The sequence below is a fragment of the Ixodes scapularis genome, unplaced genomic scaffold (genome assembly GCF_016920785.2).
Source record: "Ixodes scapularis isolate PalLabHiFi unplaced genomic scaffold, ASM1692078v2 PGA_scaffold5__190_contigs__length_132052651, whole genome shotgun sequence".
Classification (NCBI taxonomy): Eukaryota; Metazoa; Arthropoda; class Arachnida; order Ixodida; family Ixodidae; genus Ixodes; species Ixodes scapularis.
Genome location: NW_024609880.1, coordinates 49,588,143 through 49,610,195, shown reverse-complemented (window position 1 = coordinate 49,610,195; position 22,053 = coordinate 49,588,143). Strand labels below are relative to the sequence as shown.

The 22,053-nt window shown below is 45.3% G+C and overlaps 1 protein-coding gene across 1 annotated transcript in view; it reads right to left on the bottom strand.

The window, feature by feature from the left end:
- The window catches only part of LOC8038308 (phosrestin-2), a 475,145-nt gene extending 454,773 nt beyond the window's left edge, over positions 1 to 20,372 (bottom strand). Inside the window, exon 1 of the mRNA XM_040222786.3 lies at positions 18,993 to 20,372. Coding sequence (XP_040078720.1) covers positions 18,993 to 19,148 — 156 coding nt within the window. The 5' untranslated portion in view covers positions 19,149 to 20,372. The remainder of the gene's footprint in view (positions 1 to 18,992) is intronic.
- Positions 20,373 to 22,053: the final 1,681 nt, after the last annotated feature.

The following is a 22,053-nucleotide window of genomic DNA, read 5'->3' as shown; positions in this document are numbered from 1 at the left end:
GCAAAACTTACTCAGCTTGTTCAGTTTCCGCAATCACACCGAGTGATTCTCTGTCGTTTCTGCCGACGCCATTGCTTTTGGTCACAAACGCACGAAAAAAAGAAAAAAAAAACAACTAATCGATAAGCGTTTGGGACTCCTAGAGGATAAAGCTCTTACAACACTCGCTTTCTATTTCACGTTCCCTTTCTTTCTTTCTTTTCTTTTTCCTTCTTTCTTTTTTGACATTCGTACGTGCGTGTTTCGTTGGCTGTTAAAATAATCAGACAACTTCTGAAACGAGTCGGAACATACATTTTTACGCAAGCGACGTTTTCTTTCTTTTTTTTTTATTTATTTATTTATAATTGGACTAGGCGGATGGCCCACAACGGAGTGGCGTAAAAAATAGCGATACTTAAAGTTCGCTAACGTAAGCTCACCTTCCCCCCCCCCCCCCCCCCCCCCCCCCCCAAACTAGGACAAAGCCTTACCGCTTCACCAAGGCACTTGGACGAAAGCTTAACGATCGAGAAGTTGCTTCTCTTCGTGTATCTCGACGTAATATCCGAATTTATCTTTGTGGAAAACATTTATTTTGGCCGGAAGAATGAACGAGACGCCACCGTCTCTTAGAGCCATTCACACTGAAAAAGTGGCTAACCTTACAGGACCGCATTCTGCGTTAAACACTCCTGCGAACAAAAAGTTACGACAACTGTGTAATAAGGTGGTACAGGACCGACTAATGTGAGCGGTGAATGCAGGCGGCACACAAGAATTTAAATAAAAGAAACACTGTAGCGCCTGTTTAATAACGCTTTCTGCTATCGTAACTGTTGTTTCGGGTATATGTTATATTTTACAACCCCGTCTGCGTAGTTAAATATAGATGAAAAATACGAAGCAGTCGTCGCTGCGAAGAAGACCTTGAAAGGAGCCTTTTGGGGGTATCAAAACGGCAAAGGACGCTTTGCTTAGAGACAACTTCTTAGCCGAACATAGCCTACAGTCTTCGTTCTATATAGCTTATATACCTTTCAAATGTATTCACATCCAGTCATTTATGCATTGCGCTGAAGCCTTCTTCATTAACCTTTATTGGATGGTTTCACGAAATGCAGCTCGAGAAAGATAAAGAGAAGAAATTAACGTTGCGGAAACGCAGTTCTATTTCCTGTGTACAGTTTTTGAGGCTGCTGGTGAACGATTTCCGCCATTCGCACTATTCAATTGCACGTACGCGATTATTCATTCTGTATGGTTGGCGTAGAGAAATCTTAGGGGCACGACAAGTGGCTTCGGCGACAACGGAGCTCAAAGAACCCACAAAAGACTAAAACCCCTCGAGTATATAGAAATAACGAGGGTGTCCTGTCGTCCCTCGTTCTCCCTATATATATATATATATATACTCTCGGGGTTTAAGTCTATTGTGTTCAACCATCGCCACTCGAAACCAGTCTGCTTCATACACTTGTTTGTTTCGAACATCTGTGCAGAGAGTTGTTGTTTGGAACTACAACTGTCTGCACACATGCTTAAACAGTTGTTGTTCCGTTTCTTCGTTCAACGAATGCACGAACGTCCAGACAGTTGTCGTTCTCTTTCTTCGTACGAGGAAGAAACACGTTCCAGACTGCACACTCACTTTTTGTATGACGTATGAAGAGTGCGACTGAGGCTTAACGTTCTGTTCAAAGAGCACGATTGGGAACATAATTGGGTTGCATAGACCATTGCTTACATTGTTTCTGTCCTTTGGGAGCAGTATTGTACGCGTTACTTGAAAGAGAAACCGGTACAATTGAAATTACTCGTAAAAAAAAAGCATTCAATTGGATTATTCGATTACATAAGAAGAAAAGTAATCGGCCGTTACCTGAAAAAGGTAACCGTTATTTTTCCGATTACTTCAAATTTTCGAAACGACATTTGTTTTCTACTCGTTTTGAAAACAGTTTTTATTTTTGTGTTCTCTTTTAAGTTATTCGATTAGAATCACCAAACTATAAAATACTTCTTCTTCTTATTCCACCAAATCTGAACGAACCGTCTCCCTGTCGAAGACTTGGTACGATAAAATACCTGTAGGAAGCTTGTTCAAACTAAGTGCGGCATTAGGAAGGTTTAGTACTTTCAAAAGTAATCAAATTACTATTACGATTACTTCCTAATAAATGTACATAAATTATTACAAAATTATTCCGAGTGGTAACATAAGCAAATTTGATTAATCGTAATATTAATATACAAGTCTGCTTAAGAGTTGCTTTGGCCGCCGAAGAGCGGTTGGTTGAAGCACGGCTCGTCTCAACACCGAAAAGAACGGCGGTTACGTTAAATAATTGATCACCAGACGATGTGTCATCGTGTTTTCCGGCTGCTCGGGCTGGCACGGTCAAATTATGACGCGGAAGAACTCGAGCAAACCGGAAAATACTCACTTCGCGTATTCCCAACTTTCACGACCTAAAGGGGGCGCCCCATGGCGCTTATCAAAATGGCTGTCATCTGGATGATCCTCATAGAAGAGCACTACGAGGCGAGGTCTGCGACGCGTAAGTAGTTATAGTTTTGCCTTCTGCGAGCAGTATTGGAGCCTTACTTTACTTTTTTCACGCCAGGAAGGTATAGGCAAGCCCCTTTATTGTAAAGCTGATCAACCAGGAGCTAGGGAGCGCGATTCTCACGCGGCGGTACCACCATCGCTGAAAGTTGCGAATAGAAACAAGCTTATAGTACGAAAGTTCACCCACGTGGATTCAGGCGAGATTTCCAGCCAGAACCGATGCCACGTACAAGGGTCGTACCGCATGGAAGCGTAAATATGGACGCGTTTGCTGGATGAGTGATATGTCTGAATCGTTTCGAGCAAAGCAAATAGTAAAAAAATAAAATAATAAAAATAAACAGGGTTTTATTGGTTCAGCTGCATCACAACATTATACCCCTATAGTCGGCGACAACTTGAGAAACGAAGGGCGTGATCAGTGCCGAGCATCTCATCATCGCTTAGCATGCAATGGTATTTCGGCATATATGCACATAAGAACACCGAACAAGGAATCGGCGAAGCAATAAGCATGAACAAAACATCTTATCTGCCCCGGGTCTCTTACGCTTTCCCTGATTATGCCAGCCTACCAATATACTAAACTCTATTCATTCTTGTAACGGCCGGTTTAAACATTAAGAAAAATATTGGAAGCGGCTTTTACCTTTAAAGTCGCACGATACATCAAATGCACTATAAGGAATTGGTTTGTCACGTGACGTATATTTTCCCGCTAAGTTTAGCGGGAAGACTGAATGGGTGTATAGGTCACATGCCGTCCATTTTCCCGAGGTGTATCGGTCACGTGATCTATACACCTCGGTTACTCCAAGTGTGTCAAGCTTCCGGGTGTATCAAGTGTGTAAGTGTGTAGGCGTCAGACCCTGTCGTTCTGTGTTTTGCCCCTTGTCCGTATCCCCAGTCTCGGGTTTACAACTATGCTAGATTTACACCAGCTAGCCTGCACCCTCACCATTGCTTCATGACCCATATTGCCTACAGGACCAGCGGTAGCAAACCCTATTCGTGACTCCAACGCCCAATAGGTGGCGGGACGGTAGTTCCAAGATGGCGGAAGAGACGGGGATAGATTCTCCAGGATTTTCCGTGCGCCTGCTCGCCGACGCTGGTCAGCGCGCTAAAATGATTTATTTGTTTACAGATGCGAAGTGGTTAGGGAAGCATCATATTGCAGGTGACAGAGACGTTGATGCGCTAAGGAAAACGAGCATGCTTATATTTAAAAGTTGCAGAAACCTCAACTTGCAAAGCTTTGTGGTGGCCGAGCGCATTTTAGGCACCGGCAACGTCACTGTTTGTGGCAGAATATTTTTTTATGGGTGATGAAGATATCGTGTTTGCGCTTTGCCTGGCCATTAGTGTTTTAAAAAGTGAGCCCCGCCCGGTTACCGTCAAGCTTCGGAAGAGCAGCGTTCACAGTATTGATGTCTTCGTGTCACAAGCTCGCAACTCGCTGCTCACCGACTCAGTTTTAGTGTATTGCAACAGGTGATAAAACTGCTCTATGGTTATTTATAGGGAGTTTGTTACCGCGGGCTATCGTGCGGTGTACCATTACAACCGGAAGCTCGCGCTGCGCCTTTGAAGCACAATTTTCAGCGTGCGCTGGGAGCGTTGCCGTGCTTACGGTAGCTAGCGGTAGCCTGCGGTAACGCTATGCTAAAACTGCCTATTAACGTAATCGGCGTGTTTAGAGATTTGATTTATTGCTCTATTAAAACTATATATATTAATATACCGTACACCGTACATTTTTGGTACCGAATTGTTTGCAACGTTGCGGCCTCTTTCGCCGAAACTGCCCGTTCTAAGCTCTCACCTCGAGCGGCTGGCTAACACAGATGAGCTTAAAACTCTTCGAGCATTTCTTTATTTGGTTTATAATCACCTGAAAGCATGTACAGGTATTCTGTCTTTTGAAAGCGCTTGAAATAAAGTGTAACGTCTCTTGTAACGGCCTTAAAACGCGAACCCATTCCCGATGTGTATTGCTCGACATACCGTTGCTCGACGAGTTTTCTCCTACTTATGGCAAAGAATAGATTCTTCGTAGACCGTACTCTGGAGCTCTACATTATTAGCGGGAGCGTTTGCCGTAACGTTGAGCACAGATTGGGCTGGCGGCCACGCACAAGACCAGAAATTCGCAGCCTATGCGATATGCGAAAAGTCCCTAACGAAATTAGATATCCCAGTCCTTCGTGCAATGCTGTTGCGAGGCGGAACACAAGAATTCCTCTTTTAAAGTGCTCACGTTTTTCCTTAAAACGGCTTCACCCATCAAGGCTGACAGTCCCTGCCTCCGTTTCCGCGCAACCGCCGCCGCTGCCCTCCCCGTTCCTCAAGTTCTCAGTTCGTCCGCGCGAGGGCGAGCGGCGGGCTGGAGTTGCGAATAGTGCCATGGAACAGCGAAGCTGCGAACCAGCGATCTTACACGCGTGGCGAAACCAATATATGTAGCAAGCGCGAAGACGCTGTCTGTAAACAGAAAGGGTCCACCTTCCGCCCTGTCCCAAGTTAAAAAAAAACACACACAAAAAAAAAAAAAACACGAAGTTTTAGACGCGTCTTCGGAGGACGACATTTCAAAACATCCGACGCTGTTATCGGACTGGGCGCGCCCGGGCAAACCTTGAGTTATGTCAGTCACGGCTCGAGGTCGTATGCATGCATACCAAAAACGCTCCAAAAAGTTTTCTTTTTTTAATTTTTCTTTTAACCCTGGACAGAAAAGTACGTTTACGTATAAGGCGTCGTCGTCCCTGCAGCTCTGTTTATTTTCTTTTTATGCGCGTTAATAGTCTCGAGTGCACCCGAGAGGCGTCAACGAAATTCCGCGAGCCTCCAACGTCGTTCCGGATGTTTATCTTTCATCCGCGGCTAAGTTGACTTCCAAGTTTTCGGGGAAGAATGAAAAGTTTGAAGAGGACTTTGGAGCGCACCGCGGAGGACGTCGGGGAAATAGCTCCGTTGATGGTCATAGCGCCCGAGCGACGATGAAACTGTCGTTGGTCGCACGCCTATACTCGGCGTCAACAATTATGTGCTACGCCGTCGAGGCTAGCGTAGTCTCACCTGTGCTGGAGCGCTGTCAAGGTTGCTTCCGCGAGAAAAGGCTTCGTTCGACGTCTCTCGCTGCAGCGTTGTGCAAGCTATGCTAGCATCGACAACGCGGCAAACAAAATAGTTGACGCCGAGTGTAAAACAGTGTTGGTACAACGCATTACATGGAACGGCGTTTTTGGTAACGGAGTACCGTACTCGTTACGTTTTCGGAACGGTAACGAATAGCGAACTTGCGTTACTTGTTTGGAGTAACGGGTAACGTGCTTACGTAACATGTTACATCATCCCAAGACTTTAAAAAAAAAGTTACAATTATTTTTTTTTCGTTTTTTTTTTTTCTATGAGCTAAGACATATCAATTATCGCACTCATTCTACACACCTTCAAACGCTTGCTGCCTCTCTTTTTCCTGGTAAAATAATAAAAAAAAGAGAAAAAAAGGTTAAGTAATAATGGTAAAGCGGCGGTAAAACAATTTTTGTATCATGCAAAAACACCACTTAGAATGATTCCCTGACGTTTATAACCTAAAAAACGCGCTTTAATTTCTCTACTCCTGCAATGGTGTTGCAAAAGAAATTAATAAAGATAGACGAGCACCGTTTGTTTCTCTCCTTAATTGGCAACCAGACCAAGCAGCCACGTGATCTGGAGCCGATTACAAGCCACCAATGTTTACCATAGCGACGTTCTCGGGTTGGCAAAACACAGCACACGCGCCAAATTTCAAAAGCCGTTAGGTTAGGTTAGGTTAGGTTAGGTGAGGTGAGGTGAGGTGAGGTGAGGGTCTTTTCGTACGGGTGTTTTTGTACTACCCAAACGCTTGCCGTTTTATTGATTATCGCGATCTCAAATCCAGCACTCACGCAACACTCGGGTCCTATCTACGAGCCGCATTCAAATATCGTCACTTGGGGGACTATGCCAACACTGCGACCTCAAAACTATGTCATGGAGTTTTTTGCGAAGGAGAGATTGGAAGGAAACGTCCTCTTTTATTCTTGAAATTACAACGCAACAAAGAGGTTTCTCGGTGAATGGCGCTGTGCGCGAGTATACTTGGGTCGCAGTGGCGCCAGGAAGCTCGTGTAAAGTGAAAAACGTTCACACTGAACATCGTTACGCCGCCCCTTTAAATTTCGGCATGAACACAATGTCTCTTGAAATATGGCCCTTACGCATACCTGTAATGTCAAAACAATAAAACGTTTATATTCCTAAATAAATGTAACGTGCTTTACTTTTTGTTGTCAACGGTAATGATAACGCCTTCCCTTTACCTTGAGGTAACGTAGATCAGTAACGCGTTCATTTTTCGTTACACTGAGGTAACGTAGGTTGATAAAGATGGAGTAGCCCATTTCGTTGCTTTTTTTTTTCTTTCTGTAACGCCTAGACTCACTGGTGCAGAAGCAGCATATCAGGTCTTCCAAGTTTTGAGATGACTCGCCCGATTTTAACGTATTTGTGAAGATGAACACTATTAGATCATACCCTATGTTTTCAATCCCTGTTTTCTTTTCTGTTCTTTTCTTTGCTCTAGAAGCGTTTTATATTTCAGCAAGAGGTGCACACAACGGGAGATACACTTTAAAGTGCAACGCGATGATGAAGATGGTACTTCCGACTTTCATAGCATAATAAAATCTTTCACGCTGTCAGGTAATTATTTATTTATATCCGACTATTTCAACACTGCTTACGCCAAATACACCAGTCTCCTGCCATTCGCCTAGTTGTTCAATCTGGTATTGATCCTGCGCGTAAACAACGCTTTTTCTCTTAGTCTCCCTTTCTTTATTTCTCTCTCTCTCTCTCTCTCTCTCTCGTTGTTTACATCACCTTCACTAATTCCCAATACTTATCTTCACAGTGAGTAATTACTAATTACTTCCGCGATTATAACGCAAACCAAACGTGTTATAACCGTCCTGTTAAAGGTTAAAAAGGAAAAGTTCGAAAGTTAGCGAGCCTCCCTTACAATCCTCAGCCACGGCCGTAATGCTGAAATAACCGGTACCCCATCACCTCGACGCAAACGTAGAAATGATACCTTATCAAAAGATACTTTCCCATCAATCACAAAGAGGAGGGAGGGGGCTTCACGAGCAAGCAGAGCCACGCATAGCTGCGTCCCGGAACTCCATAGTCAATCAGATGCAGCCCAAGTCACTGTTTCGTACGTGTACGAGCGTTAACCATAATTATGTTTGATGCTCGCGTGTTGCTCGCTCAGTCACGACTCACGGACATGCGTGTGTTGGTTTGTTTTGTGCTCACGAGCAAGGCTTACGCAGGCACCACAAATTATAATAACTTCATAATCATAATCATCATAATAACAGTTCAAGATTACGCGTTAACGGCATATCTACAATAAATTACAAAGAGAAAATAAACGTCATTGTAAACAATGACAAATATATCGTGTGCGTATTTTATTGGTCTTTTAGTGGCGTCATTTAATGTAAGGATAATGCAATTACTGCAAAGTTGCGAGCGAGCTGGACAAGTACGATGATACTAATCCCTTACTCCAGGGATTATTATCGTAGTTTAATGCATTTTAAAGTATGTCATTGGTGCATGCTACTCTGTGAAATTTCAAGGCGAATAGTGCCATTTTTTGCCAAAAAATATAATCAACACTCTAAAATCTTTTAACGACGAACGTCGGACGCAGACGACCGAGTCATACTGAGGTCGTGTTTGTTACTTCCAACAAGAGGTGTCGCCACATGCCATTGAAAACGGAAGTCAGCAGAAATGAGGGGAACGTCTGCGGCAGTGTTGCTCAATTTTGGTCGCTTTTGTTTCTTTTAGTGCCGGCGTCAACCTCACTGCCCACGATGAACTGGAGACGAAAGCCTGATTTGAAAAAGAGTATCTTCAATCCGATTTTGATCGACCGTTGCTTTCGGCCTGGCGGTTCCCTATTGCGACATGTTGCGCCATCTCTCGACAGGAGCGCCAAACACTGCTCTCGGCGAAGCTCAGACAACTGCGTCCGTTGATGAAACTTCCAAAAACATGGTTATCGTTTTTTGTGTGTGTCGGAATGGAGCTTTGATATTTCACGAGGTAACAGCTATGATGTCGTTTTCAGCTAAATACGCGAAACCATCAAATTTCCCGGCGGTTTTCACAGCAAGCAACGCCATTCAGACACTCCAAATATAGTAGAACAATTTTTACTTTCAGGTTATGAGGGAATTTGCTGTTTTGCCACAGCTTCCTAATTAATCATATTGTCTCATGCTCATAGTATGCCAAAGGTTAATGGGTATCAGAAAATTGATGATGTAAACTAGGAGGGTCGAGCCTTCCGTTTTGTCACACGGGACCTGATAAACGCTGCGCAAAAAAATAAAAGAATTAGTATATCTTGCCTATGTAGGGCCATTTCTAGATTGTGCACGCACTGTGTGGGACCCTTAGAAAATCGCATTGATGGCTCGGAAAAAATACAAAATCGTGCTGCACGCTTTGTCCTGGGCCAGTACGACCGTTTTTCTAGTGTAACTCACATGAAACAATCACCAGGGTGGTAGTCATTGGATCTCCGGGAAAACAAAATTAAGTTTGAACTTTTTATACAACTTTTATCATAAAGCTACTGGTATTAGTTGCTCAGCATTTCTCTTAAAACCAAATTATCTATCCAAACGGAATGATCACGTGCTCAAGATACGCGAATACTGTACCAGGACGAAGCTTTGCGAAAATTCGTTTTTTGTTAGGGCGGTCAAAGTCTGGGACGCCTAGAAAGAATATATAGTCTGTGCTGAAAATGCTTAAACTTTCTTTTCATTATTAATGCCTTCCATGCGTTGCGGGAGTTTTCCGAATAAAAAATAAAGAATTATCCGGGGCAGTAAGAACGAGTGTATACATATAATAGTAAAGAGACACTGTTTTATACCATATTTTATGCTCATTATAACTCATGAACGAACCAAAAATCATCACTATAGACAGTATCTTCCGCGGAGCAGTAATACAAACTATATAATATAATACTGTGATGATCATATAATGTTATGTATAGCAGTAATTCCATGAGAGTCGTAAAGCCTATATAGAATATACAATAATAATAAAGGTTATCAGAATGTACTGTTTTGGTAATGTGTCGATGTAGTAATGTGTATATTTGTAATAATGATAATTTAAAAGTAGACAATAGTATAATACCTATATGAACCTACGGTATACAATATTACCTATATGGACCTATACAACAGTTATTGTCTGAGTTATTGCCTGTGTTAATGTGGACCTTAGTAGAGGCACCAACTCGGGTGTTCCACTCATGATTCGTGTATGCGGTATGACACAAACACAGTGATCCTATCTGTGCACATCAAACGTTGCGAAAGTAACTGCCACTGAGTTACTTGGAAGTGTACGTGTTTCTCCCTTGTCAGACAGAGGCTCGATCGGCGGACCTAACGGCGGCTTTCACAAACGCCACAGGCTCCACCACCATATCAGGTCGGTAAGAGCCCGATTGAGTAGTAACTGTTAGATCCATGCTTCATGGTAAGGACACTTCAACCATGAACGGACTGATGGATGGACGGGCGGTACCTTGCGCCACCTAGCCTAGAAGCAAACAAACAAAATTCCTTGGTGCTTACAACCATTGTTGCCCGTATCTAAAGCTTAGGAAGTCACATTTCAGAATCGCAACAATCGCCAATTGCGCCCGCTCTGCGCTAAGCGTCAAAATGCAAACAAAAGAAATGGTAAAAAAAATCAGTTATTTAAAGCAGTTTAAAGAAAAGCATATTGAGCCCAACACTAATATAAAAAAAAAACCACGACTGCCTTTAAAAATATAAAGCGAAGAAACACAAACTGGTAGCCCAGAACATATATTGTTGACTCGCTAAACTTCAGTCTATCAAAATCGCCGCAGTGCGCGCACTATGCAAGAGAACAACACGAGAGCGACTTGCTTCATCGGTCTGTTATTTTATCTTGTATCCTGCAAGACGGCAAAAAAAAAGTATATATATATATATATATGTGTGTGTGTGTGTGTGTGTATGTGTGTGTGTATGTGTGTGTGTATGTGTGTGTATGTGTGTGTATGTGTGTGTATGTGTGTGTATGTGTGTGTATGTGTATGTGTATGTGTGTGTGTGTGTGTGTGTGTGTGTGTGTGTGTGTGTGTGTGTGTGTGTGTGTGTGTGTGTGTGTGTGTGTGTGTGTGTTTCGAACAAGAATGTAACAAATGCAATGCTCGTTCAAGAAAAGAAAAGAAAAAAGAACAAAATCACTGGAATTATTTGGTGCGTTCTGCACTTCTATTCGGAGTAAACTTGAAAGCAAAAATGTCGCTTCGACGGGTACAGCGCAGTTTCGGGAGGGCGCTCGGAGCGAGTCAACAGAACGGAATCTTTCGGTTCGCAAGTCTCTGTGAACTTCATTACTTATTTATTTTCGCTACTTCTCGCGTTTCTACACTCCGAGACAACTTTTCTTGGCGATGCAGTCCAAGGTACGAGCACGCGTTCCCTCTCCCTTTTTTTAGCGCTGATTAGAGCTGAGCACGCCCGCCCTCTTCTCCTCTCCACGGAAACACCAAGAAAAGTTGTCCCCGAGTATCGACGTTTATTTTTGGCATCGTTTCCGACCTTGAGAATGTTATCACGAAGCAATGACGTGTTTGCTTGTTTCCGTTGTTGTCCGCGGGATCAGAAAGCTGGCGACCTTTTGGATTTCGACAGTTCTTTCTGCACGCAATGTGACGCACCAGTTTGTTTAGCGGTTGCGCGTGTGGCTAACACGGCCGCCCGCGGCGGAAAAGCTCGTGCTTCTCGGTCAGTCACTGACAACCCGAGAAACACGGAACGTGGCGAGTGGTGGGCGTCTAACACTCTAAAAAAAGTCTGTGCGTCTACTTTCACGCACAACACTAGGAGAGCCCATCGCCGCAACTTACGGGGGTAGCTCAGCGAATGACGATGCCGAAACATATGTTTAGACCAAAAAACGCAGTTTGAGTTGTGACATTAAGCAACGCAAAACGTTTCGCTTGCATTGCTTAATGTCACAACTCAGTCAGCGTTTTTTGGTCTAAACATATGTTTCGGCATCGTCATTCGCTGAGCTACCCCCGTAAGTTGCGGCGATGGGCTCTCCTAGTGTTGTGCGTGAAAGTAGACGCACAGACATATTTTAAACTGTATTATCGCTTCGCAGTCGACGAGATTGCCGCGTGAGCTGATAAGATCACCGGAGAATAAATAACAAATGAAACATTATCATAATAAGTCACGTATCCTGCATCTCTTCAGCTGCAGTCAGTGGCATTCCTTTTAAGACGCGTGATTATGAATTTTGTTAATGCCAGGGCATCAAAAAGCCGTCCTCGAGGTCACACGTTGTTAGCAACCAAAAGAAACCTGTTGGCAACGAACGGTACGTACGTTCGCATTCCTATTCTTACTGAACCAGCTTCCAACAAAATACTGCTCCTAGAAAACTCGGATGTATTGTTCGATGTTTAAGCTAATCGAAACGCACACGTCTGAAACCCCGAAACAATCCATGAGCCTCAACAACCGGCGACATAAAAACCACGCCTGCGCACAAGCTCGTTGCTATGTGGTCACCATACAGCCTCGTTGTCTGCCATTTGGGAGAGTCATTTGGGCAACATTGCGACGGCCACTGCGGTACGCAACAAAGCCTTGCCAAACAACGTCTTGTCTGGTCGACCGGCGGTGGCGGACGGCCAAAGCGGAACGCCCACAACCTATGAAAACTAACGCTCCGTTCAGTGCTCAATGTACTTAGCGCCAGTCTCGAAAAAAAAAAATAAAAAATTAAGAGACAAACAATGCTGCTGCTTCTTTTTTTTTTTTTTTTTTTTTCAGGGCTTTAAGAAATAATCCGTGTGCAATAAGGGTCGCAGTGACGCCACTTCTATTCCGGCAGTTCGGTGGCAGATCCTTTTCTGCAGTGCCTTTCTTGAAGCAAACTATGGTCACTCAGAGGATCTCGAATGGCCAATCACCGGCTCGCGCTTGTTGCCTTCCGCCGTGTTTCGGCTGCACGTGCACGCTCGAGGAAGTGAAAGTTAAGTGAAGTAACAGAAATAGGAGGAATGGAAGCGGACGTCAGCTGTCTAAAAGCGTCTACAGGAGAGCGTCAAGTATATACTAGAACGGCCGTTTGTTTTGTCGGCGCACAGAGAAGGCAGAACACGCAGCTACTTGTTTCCCAATCTCAGCTGGCAGACTTCCTTCGCCTCAAACGCACTGCTTCTCCCGAATTCTCTCTTCTTTTTTGTTTTTGTTTTTCAGCCTCGCGCGTTGTTGGGATGTTTTCTTTTTTTTTTTTTTTTTTTTTTTTCCTCTCCACCGAAGCGTCGCAAGCTGGAGCAAATCACCGACACGGGCTTGTTGTTGTGCCGATCTCTGCCAGGTCGACACGTCACGTCAACATCTGGCATGCTTCGCTCTTATCGGCGTTCCTCGTTTGTTGATCGTTATTATTACTAAACCTAGAAACTGGCGCTTGTTGCAAGTAATCGCTAGACGATAAGTGTCGTTATGATTTATTTGAGATAAAACAAACTACTTAACTTTGAGATGCGCTCTATACTTTTAAGCGTGTAATTTGATGACTTCAATCGAGCAATGTTCTAGTGTCCTGACGTGTGTATAGTTATTATGTCTGTTCGCCATAAGCCCATAATTTATCATAACTTATAAACAGTGCTTAATTATGCTCTTTATATCCCTGAATATGTATGTTTTTGATGTGATAATCATGATTTTTTTATTGAATTGTTAGAGTTAAACTTGCTACATTCTGCATGTCATTGAGACACTTCGGTTAACTGATGAGATTGTATTTTTGTTAACTGAGCTTGGTTTTTTTTTTTTCTTTTTACTTTGTGTTCTTTGTGAGCCGCCACTGCTGCTGATTGTAGGGAGGGGGCCGAGGACTCGTCAGGCTGCATTTATGCAGCTTTTTTCCTCGGTCTCCTTCCATCATGGATGTGATGGAGAAATAAACATTTATTTATTTATTATTTACTTCGTTTCAGCTTAAGTCCCGATGCAGCCGACGCTACGAGCTAATGGGAACAAGGAAGCAGCGTGAAAAGCTCAAATCACTAGGCCTTTTCAGTCTATGATTGGTTCAGTTAGCGATGAAAGAACACGTACGGAAACATGACGAACACCACGATGGTGCGCTTTTAACGCTGTTTGATTAGTTCCATATCAGATCGTAACTAAGTACAGTGTGCGCCGTTTTTCTCCTGCATTCGAGCAAAGAAAAATGGTCGTACCTCCGCTTTTTTCGTGGAACAATCGAAACAGCAGAGAGAAGAGCGATCCACAACTTAACAAAGAACTCGGCGAATGGCGATATGGAAAAAAGCTGTGTCATGTCTTTGACATGACGTTGCGAGTAATATTTCACGCGATTCTATAGTGTTCAGTGTCACATGGCAAGTTTAACTTCCAGATCGACGCGTCCCTGTACGATTGGTTCCTTATGTGCTCTGTGGGGAAGCATATGGACGGGGATTTTTTTCTTTCCAGAATGCATAGAGAGCGTGGTATTTGTAGCGAAAACAAGCCATCGCCGGTATATTCTTTTTACGTATAATTGAAAGGCCATAATCAAAACTACTAGTCATTTGCATAAAAGGATTTGTTTATCAAAAAAACATAGTGTGCTGAAAATTGCTCATTCGGGGTATTAATCTAAGCCTCGGCAATACTGTCAGACTAATAAGCTAGTGAGCTCTAGTGTTGCGTTCGTCCTAACCGTGTCCCGCACTGTACCGTCTAGTCAATGAAAACAGTCCAGAACGTTTTATTTCTCAACATGTTTCCGCAGCTTTGACGCTGGTATATAAAAACACATTTCAGCCTTCCCATTCACGAGCCCCTAAAGTCGAATAGCGAGTGACGCTGCAAAGACGGTCGCCATTGTAGGTTAAGCAACGCTTCATATAATGGTTGCAAAAGAAGCGGTAAGACCGAGAGACAAATAGGCCGAGTGACTTGACCGGCGCCGCACGGCGATATTGAACCGGACAAGTGTCCTTGGCCCCCGTTTGGCGGTTCGAGGCTACGGGTCGGCCCTTGAGTCGACGACTGAGGCGAATTGGAGCTGGCGGTAAGCATTCTCGATAATTCGTCACCGTGCTCGTCCATTCTTTCGTAATCACCCGACGCCCTACACATTTATCGGAGGAGGAACCGTGTCGAAACCGCCTGTCACTCTTTCTTTGTCCGTTTTATGGGCACGGACTTGTCGTCACGGTTCTTGACCGGAGACAGAGAAGAGTAAACGCTCGGTAAATTTGCTGCTCTTCGTCGTACTGTTTGTACAGTACTCGGACTGTTTGAGGTCACTATCTGTTTTGTCCTTTACAGCGAACAAGTTTCCAGTTGGGTTTAGCGCAAAAATTAGGACGACATGTGATATGACGTTACGTGACACTGTGCCTCTCCGTAATAATTGGTGAAAAAACCTTTCTCGCTACATTTAGCGGGCACGACGCACGTTTACGAAACACCATGGTGAACAAAAACAGCGCAAAAGACGAAGACAAAAGAGGAGCATATACACGTCAGGACAGGCCCCGACACGGTCCTCGATCGTCTTTTTGACCTTGTTTTTTGCGCTGTTTTGCTTCAACGTGTATAACGACTACCAACTAGCTTGGTTTTCAAATTTATTATGGTTTTCGAAGCACACGTGGGATCCGCTGCGAAACCTCGCCAGAAACGGCTATCGCCTCAAGAACAAGAAAGTTACCTCGGACGTTAAGACGTCGCAGCTTCGATTCTTGCTGGACGTTTTTCTGGCCTGCGGCTATTTATTTCGAGAGAACGGTCGATAGCCTTCAGTTCTTCACCATACGAGAAGCGATTTTTCGGTATAATTAGCGCGTATCAATTATGCATCCTCGCGCAAAAGCAGAGCTTTGTGGAGACAAGCTAAATCGGGGAGCGATAGCCTACATGTTATTTGATGTTGTTAGGGGTGTAGTCTTCTAACTTAATTAATCACGTCCTTTCATTTTATTTCATTTATTGGTTCCTCTTAAAACCTGCGAGGGGTATTACAAAGGGAAAGGAAGGGGGGGGGGGGGCATTTGGCGGGTTGGTGGTAAAATAAAAGAACGCTAAATATACAAAATAACGAACGTATCACAGCTGGAGATGAACGTCAACATTATCGGTGAATTCCTGTGCGTCTATTGAGACTATCTTCGGGTAGTGTCTTCCAGTAATTAAAAAATAGTAAGCTGATGCGGCGAGAACTTGTAAATACTAGTCCTGGGAATGTCAAAATGCAATTTGCAGGAGTGGCCGAGTCGGCGAGAAATGAAAAAAGACAAGTTTACAATAGATCGGCTTACGGGGCGTAAGCCCATCTACTGTAAACTTGTCTTTCTGCCGTTCTCATCTGTCGGTGACCGTACACACAGACAGCATCCGGCACTGTGGAAGCGCGAGCGCTTTTGTGAGTAATGGACGCTGACTTCCCGAGGACAGCTCCGAGTCGACGCCTTCCCGCGGTTCTACGCAGTGCAGCTTTCACGGTGCTCCAAGTGGAGGCCAAAGGGGGGTTTTGTAACGGGTTTTGTAACGGGTTTTGTAACGGGTTTTGTAACGGGTTTTGTAAAAGGTTTAGATATGCTCTTTCTGGTTTGGAGCGCTGAACATGGCTATATGTGTTCTTACGGTACCTCCCTTTTTTATCTTTTTTTTTATTAAAAAATTGCGTGACGATGCACTTTTGGTGCTTTTTGATTGGCTCCATCGGAGCCTATAGTGGGCTGCGTTTCGCACCTAATGCGAAACCTAGTTCATCTCCTCGGGTTCTCGGACTTGACGAACGCCTAAGCCACGTGAGCACACGCGAATACTCCGAGTATCGAAGTTATTTCCCGACTAACACGAGAGGAATCATAAAAGTGTCTGAATTAAGGTAAATAAAATAAATTGCGAAGGGGAAAAAAAGGGATCCACCGTTGCCACCGCGTTTAATCATTTAAACATCGCGAGTTTAAATAATTAAACTGGCCCGAGTCAACCTTTTACCCCGAAAATTGATAGCTTCTACATCGCCTCTGCCATCGTTAATCGTGATGATACTTGGTCGAGACTGCAACCTAATGAGCTGCCTGTGTTATGCGAGCCACGCATCAGCGGGCTACTGATGGCGTTGCGTAATACTGCGTGACAATATCGCCAAAGCCTTAAGGTAGCTCCGGTTGCCTTTTATTAATGCGATAGCATGATTAAGCTACTCATCGTAGATTTCCGTCTACCTGGTATCTGGCCGCCTAATGTGCAGTAGGTATGCGCAATAGACCATTTCAGCTCCCTGTGCCTGCACCTCGTTGCGTCGAGCGTATGCGGAGCAACAGTACGCGCTCCTTCACGTTTGCACCCTTTTCGAAGCACCTGACTACCTTGACGTCGTCTTCGACGTCGCCTCAAGGTTGTCGTAAAGGTCGTCCTTGAGGTAACCTTGGAGGTCGTCCTAGACGTCCTCCTCTAGGACGTCGTCCTAGTGGTCGTCCATGAGATTGCCCTAGAGGTGGTCGTAGAGGTCTTTCCAGATGATGACTTTGACGTCCTCTACATTGTCGAGGACAACTTCGAGGATGGCGTCCTAGAGGACGACGTTAAAAAGGACTTCTTGGACGACTTTAAGGACGACCTCTAGGGTGATATCAAGGACGACAAGAATTTAGCATCGTCCTAGAGGACGTCGCTAAATTTAGCAGGGAAACTCACCGCTAAATTGACGTCACGACATCTGAACCAATTCAGTTACCCCGCTAAATTTGGTGGTGTGCAACAATAAATGCTATCGCATTCATAGATAATCAACCCTGTGGTTTCTACAAATTTGCCTCGACCTTCAATTTGCAGCCCTGCAATTTGCTTAAGTAATCAGTTCTGCAGTAAGGGACCACGATAGTTTTCGGTTGCTCGTTGGCCTACTTGAGCTGTATTGGAAGCATTTTTTAAGAACATTCGCGAAACGTTTCCTTTTTTTTTTTAATTTAGTTTTGTTTCACGTTTACAGTGCGGTATTGGCTGCAATCAAACTGCGAAATACTTTTAAACACCCAAAATAGTATTTCGCATTGGCGCGCAGAATGCGATCTTCGTACAAAGAAATAAATACGATAACAATCGTCGATAGGTTTGCTGTAATCCGAAAGCGGTTTGCGCTTCCGCTAAAGCACTTTATTTATTTATGTGTTTATTTTTGCCACGGGTTGGTCGTTAAATGTTACGTTAAATGCTGAACCTTTCTTGGTGTCAAACGGACCAGGAAACAGGAGCTGACGCTGAGAAAGCAAATTATTCTTCAATCTCTCGTGGGATTGCGTCGTCGAAGTGTCATCGTAAATTTTGTATGACACGTCAAGTATAGTTAATACCAAAAAAACCGCAAGTGTCTTTTTTTTTTTTGCTTTCACTAAGGCTTTTGCGTTTGTTTTAGCCTGTCTCCTATTTCACCCTTAACGCGTCCGACAGGATCGACCAACCGCAATGAAATTATAGCACCGAGCTCCTCTTTATTTTAATTGTTTTGGTAAGGAGGCCAAACGATCACGTGGAAGCCACCAATCCAGTAGAAACCATCAAGCAGAGCTTATGACGTGGCTCTCGTATTCATGACGCTGCTATGTGTGGCACCATGACAGAACAGCACACGACATAACAGCACGCGACAAAACAGCACGGTCAAAACAGCACGCGTCAAAACAGCATAAAACGCTACCTATTACAGCCTTTTTACATGCGTGCTGTTTTGTCGTTGTGCTATTTCGACGCCGTGCTGTTTTGGCACGTGCTCTTCTGTCGCTGTGCCGTTTTGGCGCCGCGCTGTTTTGTCGCGTGCTATTTTGACGCGTGCTGTTTTGTCGCCGTGCTGTTTTGACGCTGTGCTGTTTTGACGCGTGCTGTTTTGACCGTGCTGTTTTGACCGTGCTGTTTTGTCGCGTGCTGTTTTGTCGCGTTCCCGCTATGTGTACCGCGCTCGCGCAGAAGCAGACACAAAGAAAACTCGTCCGAGAAAAGCGCCACCGCTGCAGGGGGTAAGGCGGAAAATACGAGTCGTCATACTCGCGTCCCCGAGCACGTGTTCTCTTGTTCTCGCTCAACTGCAGATTTTAGCAAACAACGTTGTGTTAGGGCTATAGTTCTTATTCTGTCGCAGACTACAGGCCCTCACTGAACAGCTTCATATTTTGAACTTATGATGTCGTCTTGTTCAACGGCAGACAAGGTCGTTGACGTGACGGCCCAATCGTCAGCGGTACCTGCCCACCTGTGAGAGGGACTGAAGCGGCTCTGCTCACCTTAGAGTCGGGTGAAGACTTCTTTACCACGGTGCGACCTTTGAGCGTCACTGTGCAGAGCGGCGGGGACGCCTCGCGCTTGCGGAGCTCAGGCGACGACGTCTGCGACGACGTGGACGCAGAGGCCTGCCTCTTGAGCTCGTGGAAGCGCGCCATTTTGGTTCTGGACGCCTGACTGCGAACCGCAGCCGTCGCCGTCACCGCAGAAGCCAGGTCTTCGCCTTCGTCGTCGGTAGCAATGTTCTGGACGCAGCAAAAGCCGCCGCCGCGCGAAGACACCTTGGGGCCGGTGGACCTGCGCGTCCAGTCCTCCAGGTCTCCCGAGGGGTTCGGTTAAGCGGATGACTCCAAGAAGACCGGGTCACAACAGACCGTGCTCATTCTGGAAACAAGCCGGAGCGTTTAAAACAGGAAGGGAAATTCGATACACAATTTGTTTAACTTCCTGGTGAGGATCTTGGCATCGGCCGACTTGATTATCAGATGGTTTTGATGCCGATTACTTCCTTGTTCAAGACTTCGTCTTGGAAGCGTAATATCTTGTCCGTAGTTGAGATGCAGTCGGGTTGTTGTTTTCACGTGGTATGAGCATCAATAAAATGCTGGAAAACAGTTCACCCAAGGTGTTGGGATTACGTTATCCGCAAGTTTTACGCAGTCCTTCTACTCTTGCGGAAATCTCGAAAGGTCTTCAACGAGAACTACCAAAGGACAAATGTTTCGCCTCATCGGCGATCCTCAAGACAGTTGACACGCCTCGAAAGAGGGAGAGAGGACAGTGACTTTCAAACAACTTTTCGGGCACTTTTGAATCAATGTCTGTTCGGAATAGTCATGTGCTTAGATGACGGTAATGACTGTGCTTTCTCGCATCCACACTACCAGTCAGTCGTGCACGCGCAATCTAATCCAGCGGTGGAAGGCGTACGAACCGTCGTCGAAAGAACCTTCCGATTTAGCCGAGCTGTTCAGTGTCATCCGAGATGCCGGTCACTGCACCGTCATCACCGTTTTCACACACGCACACACGGGCTCTCTCTCGAGCAGGCGAACATGCACAGTAGCGGGCCGAGTGAAGCCAGCACACGCAGCGATAGCAGACGACACTGCTCCCGGAAGTCGAGGCCAAACAACGCGGTATCGCTCCTCTTACATGTGTCATTCAAGCCGGCTTGCTGTACACACACCCTTTCCACATGTCACTGCGTATTATCCCGGCTAGCAGCGAAACTTGACGGATCGAAGACGGCGAGCAAAACGTCGCATATCGCGGACGAACCAACCAACCATTCGTGGCGACACGCGGGCTCTCTCTGCGCGCCAGCTCCCGTCGGAGAAGCAGACGACACTGTCGAACGCGCGCGGAGAAGGATCGCTCCAAGTCCCGTTCTTTTTATGCGGGGCCGGAAGCTACCCGGGCGCGACGTCATTTCCGCGCCTCCGGCGGCGTGGAGGGCCAATCAGGTTCGCTCCGAGCCTGGGGTTGGAGGAGTGCGAGGCAAGGCCCCTCCGTGACATCGGTAGAATGCCCTCTCCTTCACTATACCCTCTCGCGTTTTCCTTTTCTAACTTCATCCTTCTACGCAAACGAAAGCTTCTCGTTCGTTTTAGTTGTTTTCATCACTCGCCATTCAAGAAGCTTTGCGTTCGTTCTTCGTTCTGTTCTCTCCGTGATGACAAATGGCTCACGGAGACTCGCTACACCATTAAAGCCGAGGCGTTGCAGTCGGAGGCGTTCGCGTTGAAAGGTTGTGAGCAATACAGGCTTTGTGGAAAACCGCCGACGAGGCAGCAACACTCTCGAAGCGTTCAACTCCTTTTGTTGTTATGCATGCCGCCCTTGGGGTCGGGTTGCAAAGAGAATATTTAAAAAAAAAAGGGGTTATCTGCGCACAGGCTTTTCGTTTCGGAGAGACGATGAATGATGCGACGGAGTTAGTGCAGTATGAGTGCCGTCTCGATGTGACCTTAAAATGACTGGGAGCGTTGACCCTCTTTCGGTCCAATGCCAAGGAGGCGAAGGTGGCGGCGGCGAAATTAGAGCGACTGATCGCTCCTCTGGGCCTTCGGAGCGATCGAACGCTTGCGACACGCTGCGTTGCTCATATCTGCTCCACAACTTCATCGCGGAGGATCGCGCAATAAAATGTATTAATACGAACAAAACTGGTATCCTCATCAAAATACAACATGGTTCGGAAAATAGTAGGCGAGGAATAATCTATGGGCCAAAGAAAAATAATTGCCGCAACTGATTTATAGGGCCGCGAACACTTACCCCACAAATGTCTCGAATAACCTCTGGCTCGCAGAAACAACCTCTGTAAATTCACACGGACGTTCCCTCGTAGAAAAATTATCATCGCTCAAGTGTAAGTTCGCAGAACCAGGCGCACACACACCTATAAACACCTTCGGTGCGGTATACCACGTGGTCTCTAACTGGGTCGTGATTAGGGCTCCGTGATTTTGGTATCCAATGTGCCGAGAAACCGAGAGAGACGAGTACAGTGGAGATAGAGGCGGCTAGCTTTACGCCTACTCACTAATCATTCCGACCAGAGCTCAGCGTTCTTACGACCCCGCGCGTTCTCTTCTGCTCATTTTCTCACTTTCTCGGTTGATAAACTCCGAAAATTAACCCTCCGTTTTATTCTAATAGGGGAGAACCGAAACACCCTGAGTTGGAGCTGTCCTGGAACAAGAAAAAAACCCAAGTTTCACAGTACGAATTCCATAACTTCAGCTGTGCAGTGGGTTGCCCCAGAGCACAGCCCCGCGCTGAACTCTCCACGAGAGTGATTCTTTTTTCGGGAATCAGTTCCCTTGCGTTGTTTCCTTTTCTTTCTTACCGTAAACGGAACGATTTCCAAGTACTTGGGTCGCACGCATATAATCTGGGGGTTCAAAAATCCCACGTTTGTGTTCTGTTTTCTTCGATAAACTTCGCGATAAATGCCGACTTTCTGTTCGCCACAAAAACAAAATTAACAACGAAAAGCACCGAATCTGTGTTGAAAACAAAAACAAAAAAAACCAAAACTTATTTCTGAATTTGAAG